Source organism: Batrachochytrium dendrobatidis, assembly GCF_000203795.2.
Source record: "Batrachochytrium dendrobatidis JAM81 unplaced genomic scaffold BATDEscaffold_17, whole genome shotgun sequence".
Classification (NCBI taxonomy): domain Eukaryota; kingdom Fungi; phylum Chytridiomycota; class Chytridiomycetes; order Rhizophydiales; genus Batrachochytrium; species Batrachochytrium dendrobatidis.
The window spans coordinates 342,432-353,291 of NW_006281115.1; the positions used below are offsets into that span (position 1 = coordinate 342,432).

The following is a 10,860-nucleotide window of genomic DNA, read 5'->3' on the forward strand; positions in this document are numbered from 1 at the left end:
TCTTGTCTTGGATCCAAACCAAGTATTGTTCACTATGTCACTTGCATATACTTCTCCTTGTGGAGATTGGAATCCTCTGGCTGACAAGTTTTATCGGTATTGAATTGCAGTCGAGTATCAAGATTCGAGTGTCGGTTACTAATATGAAATCGTTGTAATTCAATCATGAATTGAGTTGAATAGTAAATATGAACTCTATCAAATGATATGGAATAAAGTGGACTTGGCAAAGATGACTGTTGCAGCAGCTCCATTTGGTGGTCCAATTGGTAGAGTGATGCTTGCATTCAGGTCAAGACTAGTTCATTCTTGTCTTGACTCGATATTGACTACTCCGCTTTATCATCAAAATGACCCATTCTTGTCATGTATTCAATCTAGCCATGATGCGCAACGATCGTAAAATGGTGGCAGTAGCTGCTTTGAGCTCAAAGCCTGTCATGCACATCTACACTTCATCAGGAAAACTACTCACTCAGTTTCAGGCAAGTTTAAATCATCGTGCAAAGTAGTGTGAATACAAAGATTGACAGATGAGTCTTGTGTAGTGGGACAAGAGTAGAATTATTGTTATGGGATGGACACTCAAGGAGCGACTAGTGTGTGTGATGGAATACGGTTCGCTGCGTCTTTATGATCTTCAAGGCGATTTTGTTCAGATTACTCTCGGCGAGGTAAATGTGTGATGTTTTGATAGATTCCTAATCAGTCATGTCTTGTAGGTTTCTAATTCAAATTCAGGAAGCAAAAGAGAATGGTGTGCTTGATGCTCATGTATGGGAAAATAGCGCTGTAATTCTTACTACAAATCTAAAACTTATTCTTGTCGCAAATCTCGATGAACCACGACCCATCTTATTGGCAAATCCTGGTCTGGTTCAACCACCTCATTCGTGGTCATTTATTTCTGCCACGTATAGTCTAAGCAAACATGTTGAAATTCTGTTGGCAGTCAACAACACCATTGTGGTCGTGGATGCAAAAAATGCTCAGGATCAAGTAGGTTGATATCTTACTGTTGGACATATACTATTCCATAAACTGTACGTGTACTTTTGATACTGATCCGCGCTTGTTCAAAATCAATAGATGCTTCAGCAAGGCCCGTTTACTAGAATGGCCGTATCGCCCAATGCAAAATTTCTTGCTCTATTCACTGCTAATGGAAGGTTATGGGTTGTATCATCTGATTTTCAAACTAATCTCGCTGAATTTCGAACCAACTCAAGTGTTCCACCCTTGCAAATGACATGGTACATTATCAATCCACCGATTTTAAATTATCTTGAAACGCCCCAAATCTTGTGTTCATGTCCAGTTCTATTTTATAACACGAGGTTTTTATATGAAATTTAGGTGCGGTAATGATTCAGTACTGTTGCATTGGGAGGATACAATTCTCATGGTAGGCCCATCAGGAGATTGGATCAAGCAAGTACAAACATGTCATGAATGCTTTAAAAGCGCGCTCATATAAACTAATATCCGAGTTGATTTAGATATGCACACGAAGGTGTTGTTCATATTGTTAACGAGATTGATTGTGCACGGATTATCAGCAACACTCGATGTGAGCTCCTTGAACGTGTTCCAGGTAATCCACGTTTTAATTGTATTCCGATTCAATGAGTAAAGTTATAGTCTATTCAATACTGTTTTCTGCTAAAACTCGACTATGTAGTGGTTACTGAAACCATTTTTCGAATTGGATCTACTGCTCCTGGAGCTATTTTGTTTGATGCACGAGAGCATTTTGAGGTTTGTCCAACTTGATTACACATTATGCATGATATAGTCGTGTAGCATTAACCCTTATAAATGAGTATAGAAACAAAGTCCCAAATGTGATGAAAACATTCGTAGCATTCGCGGACAATTGATGGAAGCTGTCACGTCATGTATTGATGGTGCTTGCAACGAGTTTGACATTCAGCTACAAAAAGCTTTACTTCGCGTAAGTGGTGCATGACACAGAAACTAGCAATTAGTGTAGTAAACCCTGTAGTTCCAATATTGACATTGATGTGGTAAATAGGCTGCATCTTTTGGAAAGGCTTATCTTGACTCGTTTTCAGCTGATAGATTTGTCAAGGCGTGTCAATCCATTCGTGTTTTGAATGCTCTTCACAATAACCAGATTGGTATTCCACTCACATACAAGCAGTACGTTGTATTTTCATTGCTGCTTTTTGGAAGCGTATCTACTAGTGATACGGATGAGTTCTAACCGTGTGGTTATGTTTCAGGTACCAGCACATATCGCCTGAAGGATTGATTGATCGATTGATTAATCGGAGAGAGCATCTTTTAGCTCGACGAATTTGCGAATACCTTAGAATGCCCATTGATCGTGTTTTGATTGATTGGGCACGGGTCAAGGTATGTAGTGTGGGTTACAAAAGTCACCATCTATGTTGAATGTTTACAAGCATGCATGTTTATTTTTGCGTGCTGCTTTACTTTAAATCTCAAACACATGTATAGGTCAAGCAATCTACAGATGATGAAGAGACTGTATGTCGAATGATTGTTGAAAAAATGAATGATCGACCAGGAATATCATTTGCAGAAATTGCCAAAGCTGCCTATGCTGTTGGCCGAATCAAGCTTGCTACAAAGGTGCGTTTTTGTATTCATTGAATGATGTAGAGCAAATGCAGTGATTGATATGTTGATGAATGATGTTTGGTTTAGCTTTTGGATTTTGAGCCATCTCCTTCTGATCAAGTTCCGCTTTTACTTAGCATGCAGCAGGATGAATCGGCACTGACCAAGGCTGTTGAATCATTTGATACGGATCTAGGTATGTCATGGGTTACAATCACCATTGATGTGTGAATTCACTCCAACTGATTCTTGTTTTATTACACCTATATTGTTATGGGTATGCAATGTCGGGGTATAGTGTATCTTGTAGTATTGCACATGAAACGCAAACTGCCGCTAGCCGACTTTTTCCGGATTATTAGCACCAAGCCGCTTGCATGCAATTTGCTCGAGTTGTATGCGCGTGAACAAGATCCTCAACTCCTCTACGACTTTTATTACCAAGATGATCGAAGGGTATCCAGTGCAAACCTGATACTTGACGAGAGTTGTGCAGACAAGGCAAGAGTACATTTGTGTTTTAAAACAGAGTTGATCTACTCATCCATTGAATGTATAGGATATACCGTCGCGACTGTTGAAATTAAAAAAAGCGATAAAACTATACGGAGAAGAAAAGGAAAGCATATTTGAAACCAAGGTAATGTTTTGATCAAGAATTTTTGTAATTGATTTCATCATCACTAATGGTTTTAAAGTCACTGGAGGATCAAAGTAAACTGCTACAAATTCAGTCCACGCTCGAGCGAGAACTTACAGGACAAACGTTTCTTGATTTATCAGTGACCGATACAGTATTCAAATGTTTGATTCTAGGACACATGAGTCGAGCACTTAAAATCAAGAGTGATTTAAAAATGGATGATCGTAGGTTTGCCTGGTTAGAGTTGCGTGCTATTATTCAAAACGAAACATGGGAAGCACTGGACAAAGTAAGTGGTGGATGTTGGGTCAGTTTGGGTATTTAATCTAACACTGAACTCTGCATATGATTGGACGATGCGACTGGATACAACTGTTTTAGTTTGCTAAATCAAACCCCAAATTTGGACACAAGCATGTGGTCGAATCTTTGTTGGAGGCTGGTCATGGATTCAGAGCAGAACTGTTTGTCGAGTCGTTGGGAAGATCCATATCGACTGTTGCGCACGGGGAACTCAAGGCACATATTGCTAATCTACAACAACCCGGTGTAACGGATGTCAGAACATGACGATCGCCAAAGGCTTTGGAATTGACTTTTTGATTGAACCCAACCTGCTTATGCAATGACTTTGCATACATATCAGTAAAAAATCAAAATAAAACAAGGTTGGAGTGAAAAAATATATTGTTTTTGGAAGTTTAAAGATGCAAGAGTTCAAGTATTGAAAGGATGAAAAGGCAACTGGAACACGATCTGGAGATAAAGTGGACATCAACAGATACGCGCTACGTTTACATCATACCGCCCATACCACCCATGCCGCCCATACCACCCATGCCGCCCATAGCAGGTGCAGCACCCTCCTTGGTAGGAGCATCGACAATCATTGCCTCGGTAGTAGTCAAAAGCGAAGCAACACTGCTAGCATCATAGAGAGCAGTGCGCTGAACCTTGAGTGGATCAATAATACCTTCCTTGATCATATCCACATACTGGCCTGTGGCAGCATTGTATCCATAGCTAAAGGAAGTCTCGTTGGTATCTTTCAATCCCTCTTTTGGAGGAGTGTAGGATTCAAGCAAGCGACCCACCACCACAGATCCTTCCTCGCCAGCATTATCGACGATAATGCGAGTTGGAGCAAGAATAGCTTTGCGGACGATATCGACACCAAGATTTTGGTCAAAGTTTTCAAGCTTGAGGCTTTGGAGAAGACGACTAGCCTTGATAAAGGCGGTACCTCCACCGGGAACGATGCCCTCTTCGACGGCAGCACGAGTGGCATTAAGAGCATCATCGAATCGATCCTTTTTCTCGCCCACTTCAACTTCGGAACCACCACCGACTTTAATGACAGCAACACCGCCAGAGAGCTTAGCAAGACGCTCCTGAAGTTTTTCACGCTCGTAGTCGGAGACTGTGGAGGTGATGAAAGAGCGAAGCTGATCGCAACGTTGGCTAACGGCATCCTTGGATCCAGCACCATTGAGGAAAATGGTGTCATCCTTTGTGACGGTGGCAAGAGCAGCTGAGCCAAGATCTTCAAAAAGACACTTTTCGAGCTTAATGTTGACTTCATCGCTAAAAACGGTTCCTCCTGTGAGAATAGCCATGTCTTGCAAGATTGCCTTGCGGTTGTCACCGAATCCGGGTGCCTTGACACAGGCGACTTGAAGCTGTCCACGAAGTTTGTTGAGGATGCATGCAGCGAGAGCCTCACCGTCGATATCCTCGGCAATAATGAGAAGTGGACGACGCTTTTGTGCAGAGATTTCAAGAGCAGGAAGTAGATCCTGAAGGGAAGAGATCTTGCGCTCAGAAAAAAGAAGAAGAGGTTTTTCAAACTCAATCTTCTGGGTGCGAGCATCAGTAACAAAGTAAGGTGAAATGAAACCACGATCAAAACGCATGCCTATTGAAAGCAATACATATTGGAATCAGTACATGACACCACATCAAAACCATTTGTAAAAAGTTGAATTAAAAAACTACCTTCAGTGACCTCGAGCTCATCAACAAGAGTTTTGCCTTCCTGGACGGTAATGACACCTTCTTTGCCCACCTTTTCCATGGCATTAGCAATGACTTGACCAACGTGCTTATCACCGTTGGCAGATATGGTAGCAACCTGAGCAATTTCCTGCGAGGTGGTGATGGGACGAGCGTTTTCCTTCAAGAAGCGAACCACAAGATCCACAGCTTGATGAACACCTTTACGAAGATCCATAGAGTTGACACCTGCAGCGACATTTTTGAGACCCTCTGAGAAAATAGCACGAGTAAGAATGGTGGCAGTGGTGGTACCGTCACCAGCAGCCTCGTTTGTCTTGCTAGCAACATCTTGAACGAGACGAGCACCGAGATTCTCGAATTTGTCTTCCAAAACAATTGATTTTGCAACTGTAACACCATCCTTGGTGATCTTTGGAGATCCATATGTTTGTTCTAACCATTTAATGAAATAACAAAACAAATCATGCAAGTTTTTGTAAACCAAAGATTAAAAGAGAGTCAGCAAGAAAGTGAAGCCAACATAACGATCGATTCAATAAAAAAATGTAAAACAGATCACTCAAACCAAGACATTCATAAACCAAAGTGAGCAGCAATGAAATAGAATTCAAGACATTGATCAATACATACCAATGATCACATTGCGACCTTTTGGTCCCAGAGTGACAGCAACGGCCTTGGCAAGAATATCAACGCCTTTAGCCATTCGTTGACGACCATCTTGACCAAAAAGAACTTCTTTATGGGATGAATAATGACGAATGGAAACAGAACTTCTTACGACAGTAGATCTGGTTCTGAGAGCAGCAACAGCAGCAGAGAACATGATAATAAATTGGATAAGTTGAACTCGACGATCAGATTTTGATTTTCTGAAAACCTTTTTTTATTTGCAGAATTTTTGTTCCTAAAAGTTCGATTGTTTCGACTTTTGTTTCCTTTCGATCAGATTCGAGTCTTTTCTTCAACTTAAAGCGACTGTTGTTTTTATCAAGTTTTCAATCGTCATGGTATTCAAACTGTCTGATCGTTTGTGTTCATTCACTTGATAACTAACTGCTTTAACTTGTCTTTAGTCTGCTGTTAAACGTATTCTCCCTCTCTTTGATCGAGTCTTGGTTCAGCGTATCAAGGCTGCTGAGGTTTTAATACTCTTTTAAACTGAAAATCAACTTGAATTTCATATTACTAAATCAATCTTGTATCAACAATAGAGAACTGCTTCTGGTCTTTTCATTCCTGAAAATGCTCAAGAAACTCTCAACGAAGCTGTTGTAATTGCTGTTGGTCCTGGAGCTCCTGGTCAGGTAATAGTTGAAGTTGAACTTCAAGTCGTGTAGAAATTCTGATCTAATTTTATTTTACAGAATGGTGTCGTTTGTCCAGTTTCAGTTCAGGAAGGTGAGCGTGTGCTCTTGCCTCCATTCGGCGGTAATGCTGTCAAGATTGGTGATATCGAATACACTCTGTACAGAGACTCGGAACTCCTCGCTAAATTGCAGTCTTGAATTCCTAAACATCATTCTATCGCACAAATAAAATTCTTTAAAAATTATTCAAGAAACTCTTGTGTTTGTCTCGGGCATAAAAGAGTGATTGCAATTCATTCAACTTCTCATTGTCATATTGCATTTATTCTTTGTTGGGAAAGTATTTGTATGGATTTAAAATGCCTTTTGGGTCAAACGTCTGCTTCAAGCTACGCATCATTGCAATCGCATCTTTGGTTTTGGAATGAGACAAGTATATGGTCTTTGAAAGTCCAATCCCATGCTCAGCCGACACGGATCCGTGTGCTGTTTGAACCAAATCATACACTTTTGGCTCAATTGCACGTTCGATATCTTTAGACCATTCACTAGCAATCACGTTCAAATGGAGATTTCCATCTCCTACGTGTCCAAACCCAACCACTTGTTTTACAAATGGTTTTCCAGACATTGAATCTGTCATCACTCCTACTTGTGAAAGATGTTGACGCATATCGGTTACCAATCCATACAGTTTGGGTAATGGCACACTTAGATCGTACTTGTAATTAGGTCCTTCCTTGGCACAGGCTTCAGTGATGGATTCCCTAATACTCCAAAATGCTGCTACTTGGGTCGCATCTTGCGCTACAGTACCATCCACAACCCATCCTTTTTCCATCACACTGTCAAGAAACGTTGTGAGTTTTTCGTCATCATGATCCTTGTTTGAGCCCGATGTTTCAATCAAGACATAAAATTGTGCAGCAGTGTCAAAGGGTAGTCGTGACGTAGCAATATGCTTTTGAACCAATGCCATGCAGGATGCGTCAAAAAACTCGAATGCAGATAGAATTTCTGATAAATGACCACGAGCTTCTTGAAAGAGTTTCTGAACACTCTCGTAGGAAGATACACCAAGAACCGCTTTAAAATAAAGCAACGAATATTGGATCAACAGGTTTGATATTAAAAGAGTTGCATGACAATCAAATAAGCTTACCAACATTCACGGCCTTTGGTTTTAAAGGAGTAAGAATTGATGCAGCAGTGATGATTCCCAATGTGCCTTCAGAACCAATAAAGAGTTGCTTGAGATCGTATCCGGTATTGTCCTTGCGCAATGGTTTTCCCAGTTCAACAATGGTTCCATCTGCCAACACCACCTCCATGGATAAAACAGTACCATGAAGACTTCCATATCGAAGCAGACGCAATCCACCAGCATTTGTAGCTAGATTCCCACCAATATGACAACTTCCCTTTGCACCAAGATCTAGCATTCAACACGGATGGTTTAAATCAGTCATTATACATCAATGCAGTTCAATCAAACCTTGAACTTACCCAAAGGCATCATGTATCCTTTTTCAGCCAACATATGATCCAAAGACTCCAGAATGCATCCAGCTTCGCAAGTCAAGATTCCCGATTCTTGATCAAAAGCACGAATCCGGCTCATGGCTTGAGTGCTCAACACAACCTCATCATGAACTGGAACACTTCCACCCACAAGACCCGTATTTCCACCCTGCGGAACCACACCTATACGATGATCATTACAATACTTGAGAAGTTGGGATACCTGATGCGATGTTTTTGGTTTTAGAACCAATTGAGACTGTCCACGAAACTTTCGCATCCAATCCTACAAGTAGATTATATCAAGACAGTGTAATATGACATTCTTGTCAATATAATGTTTTCATTGATATGAATAGAAATCATACTTACTTGATTAAAAGGCAAGAGAGCATCAGGATCAGTACCATCCACTACACTAGTTTCATCAGGAAGTATTTTTTTGAATGCAGCAATATCATTGGAATCGAGTGTTTTGAAGGCAGGATTACGCTTGATGGAAGGAAATCGAGTTGCAGTGAGAGGAACAGCAGTTTTTGTAGTGTATGAACGAAGATGGAGAATTGCTCTTGAATGCATGAGTGAGTTGCTAGTGATAAAAGATAAGTTGAATCGAAGCAATGGCGGAGTCGTGATTCAAGCCATTGAATGCACTGATTAATACAATATTCACTATGGATCGTGATGACTTGATTATCAACAGACAAGTTTAGATCCGACTTGAGGTTCAAATTCTAAAAAAACACTGATAATCATCTTTCCATTATAACAGACTTATTCCGTGTTATTGAGATTCAAGTTTGAATTAAACGATAATGATGCAGACTGATGGTATGGGTCCGAATATATCTACAGATGAAGATCACTTTTTCCAGAGTGATTTGTCTTTGAAGCAACAGCTTGCTCGTAAGGAGAAGCAGATTCAGTTTGGATCAAAAGGGTTTCCTTTGCAACTACCTTCCAAAGTATTGGCCATGGAATTGGTTCAGTGTTTGGATCAAGACACATCCAACCAAGATATAAAGGAAGGTGAAAGAGAGTGGATTCCCAAGGGTGTATGTGCTTATGTTGGCGAGTCAGGTCATGTTGCTCGCAAGATAAACCTTCAGGTAGACTACTTTGCATACATGCTATCTTGTATTCAAAAGGAGTTTGATAAGCATTGATGGTTGTGTATGCCAACACTCGTGAATTTTTGATGTGCAGTCTGGAGCCATGATTCGAGTGTTTAAAGGACATTCTGGTCCCGTCACTTCTTTAGCCATTCTATACGATACAAAGGGTAAAGATTCCATCTTGTTCACTGGCTCTTGGGATAAGACGATCCGAAAATGGAACACAGAGGTACAGTCTTGTAATGGTTTAATGGTTTTTATGATCAAGAATCAAGTCGAGTCTAAATGTATTCAAATGATTATACTCGCTATTTAGAATGCAAACCAACTTTTTTGTATTTCATTCCACAATGATTTTGTCAAAAGTGTTTGTCTGTTTGGTGATGTCTTGTACAGTGCATCGACCGATAAGACCATTTGTCAGTGGGATGGCAATACAGGGAAACACGTTAAAACCATGCGTGGACATACTCGTGGTGTAGAAACCATTCTTGTTACTCAAGATGGATCCACCTTGTTCTCTGCTTCGTCTGATGGATCTATCCGAAAATGGGATACTGCAACAGGAAAAGAAGTTGCAGTGTTGAATGGACACGATACTTCTGTGTATGGATTAGCTCTATCTGAAGATGAATCAGAATTATGGTCAGGTAAGTTATTTTCAAACCTTCTTGTAAGATTCCTTTATATCTTGGTTGATTTTAATTTCTGGATCGAGTAGCCTCTGCTGACAAGACAGCACGTCGTTGGGATCTTGAGGTAATTTTATTTAAACTTGAATCATGTAACAAGTCTATAGTGCTCACATGAATGATATAGACCAATGCATGCACAGCAACATTTGAACATCCAGACTTTGTTCGATCAGTTCTGATAGTAGAAGATCATGGTATAGTGATTACTGGATGCCGTGATGAAAACATGCGAATGTGGAACACGGCGGCAAGTATTTGGTTTATACTCGAGCATGCATGACATGACCAAGAATATAAACTCATTATCATGTACTGGTGAATTGAATAGACAGATAAATGTGTTAAAACCATTGAAGCTCATACAGGAGAAGTGTCATCCATCAAGTATACAGGAAAACATACTATTTTGAGCGGATCTTTAGACAACACAATTCGGTTTTGGTCAATCAGTAAGTTATTTAAACATGATTTTAACAAGACAAAATACTGACATGATTATGAATAAACAACTGAATCTCAGCGCAAGAACTCTCACAAGAACTTTTGACAAAACACTCGAACAAGACGGTAAAAACAGCGAGTTTAACTCAAGCCAGCAAGGAACGCGTGGAATCAACAGCGTTAATATCCGAACAAGAAGAGCGTGAGCTAGCCGAACTGATGGAAAATGAAGAGAAATAAAGTTGACCATTTAAGTTGTCGGATCTTGAAGTTGACATAAAGTTGACAGTACACCTTGCATCAACTATTGATTCAAGGCATCGTTGATAACAGGATTGGTGTGTGTATTGAGTGGGTTGAATTGGTTGAATTGGACTTGAGATAGTCAATACTATGCATCAGCATCCGCTGTCAAGACCAAACAGCATGGGTTCTGATGCTCATGTCAACAGTGAAGAACATCGCTCTCCTGTTCGTCCTATTACTGTTCGAACAAACTCTCCTCACTTTTC

General features: G+C 40.3%; 5 protein-coding genes across 5 annotated transcripts; 3 read left to right on the forward strand and 2 right to left on the reverse strand.

Moving 5' to 3' along the window:
- Positions 1-34: 34 nt before the first annotated feature.
- On the forward strand, positions 35-3,575 carry BATDEDRAFT_14644 (tethering complex subunit VPS16; the record flags this gene model as incomplete). The annotated part of the gene is made up of 17 exons (XM_006682499.1): positions 35-96; positions 184-269; positions 382-508; positions 560-674; positions 742-999; positions 1,090-1,253; positions 1,357-1,445; positions 1,514-1,594; positions 1,682-1,758; positions 1,829-1,954; positions 2,036-2,170; positions 2,254-2,379; positions 2,485-2,619; positions 2,695-2,803; positions 2,906-3,114; positions 3,167-3,247; positions 3,306-3,575. The coding sequence occupies 17 exons, from the start codon at positions 35-37 to the stop codon at positions 3,573-3,575; spliced, it is 2,250 nt and encodes a 749-aa protein (XP_006682562.1).
- A 475-nt stretch (positions 3,576-4,050) lies between these two features.
- Positions 4,051-6,095, reverse strand: BATDEDRAFT_18035 (chaperone ATPase HSP60; the record flags this gene model as incomplete). Its single annotated transcript, XM_006682509.1, has 3 exons — positions 4,051-5,165; positions 5,246-5,698; positions 5,897-6,095. Coding segments are annotated over 3 exons (1,764 nt in total), but the record flags the coding sequence as incomplete, so codon positions are not given.
- A 178-nt stretch (positions 6,096-6,273) lies between these two features.
- BATDEDRAFT_28279 (uncharacterized protein) lies at positions 6,274-6,774 on the forward strand (the record flags this gene model as incomplete). The annotated part of the gene is made up of 4 exons (XM_006682548.1): positions 6,274-6,276; positions 6,343-6,408; positions 6,481-6,573; positions 6,634-6,774. The coding sequence occupies 4 exons, from the start codon at positions 6,274-6,276 to the stop codon at positions 6,772-6,774; spliced, it is 303 nt and encodes a 100-aa protein (XP_006682611.1).
- Positions 6,775-6,874: 100 nt separating this feature from the next.
- Positions 6,875-8,676, reverse strand: BATDEDRAFT_92357 (D-lactate dehydrogenase; the record flags this gene model as incomplete). The annotated part of the gene is made up of 4 exons (XM_006682669.1): positions 6,875-7,662; positions 7,739-8,011; positions 8,083-8,383; positions 8,470-8,676. The coding sequence occupies 4 exons, from the start codon at positions 8,674-8,676 to the stop codon at positions 6,899-6,901; spliced, it is 1,545 nt and encodes a 514-aa protein (XP_006682732.1). The 3' UTR covers positions 6,875-6,898.
- Positions 8,677-8,885: 209 nt separating this feature from the next.
- BATDEDRAFT_36210 (uncharacterized protein) lies at positions 8,886-10,616 on the forward strand. The gene is made up of 7 exons (XM_006682596.1): positions 8,886-9,206; positions 9,304-9,441; positions 9,529-9,862; positions 9,934-9,971; positions 10,032-10,154; positions 10,236-10,356; positions 10,428-10,616. Exons 1-7 carry the CDS (start codon positions 8,913-8,915, stop codon positions 10,586-10,588), a joined length of 1,209 nt encoding a protein of 402 aa, XP_006682659.1. The 5' UTR covers positions 8,886-8,912; the 3' UTR covers positions 10,589-10,616.
- Positions 10,617-10,860: the final 244 nt, after the last annotated feature.

What these genes read in the sequence shown, in the direction of transcription:
- BATDEDRAFT_36210 (XM_006682596.1), top strand. Translation starts at nt 8,913, where the DNA reads ATGATGCAGACTGATGGTATGGGTCCGAATATATCTACAGATGAAGAT. An exon ending in CTCGCAAGATAAACCTTCAG is followed by an intron (nt 9,207 to 9,303) that starts GTAGACTACTTT and finishes TTTGATGTGCAG; the next exon opens with TCTGGAGCCATGATTCGAGT. An exon ending in TGCGAATGTGGAACACGGCG is followed by an intron (nt 10,155 to 10,235) that starts GCAAGTATTTGG and finishes TGAATTGAATAG; the next exon opens with ACAGATAAATGTGTTAAAAC.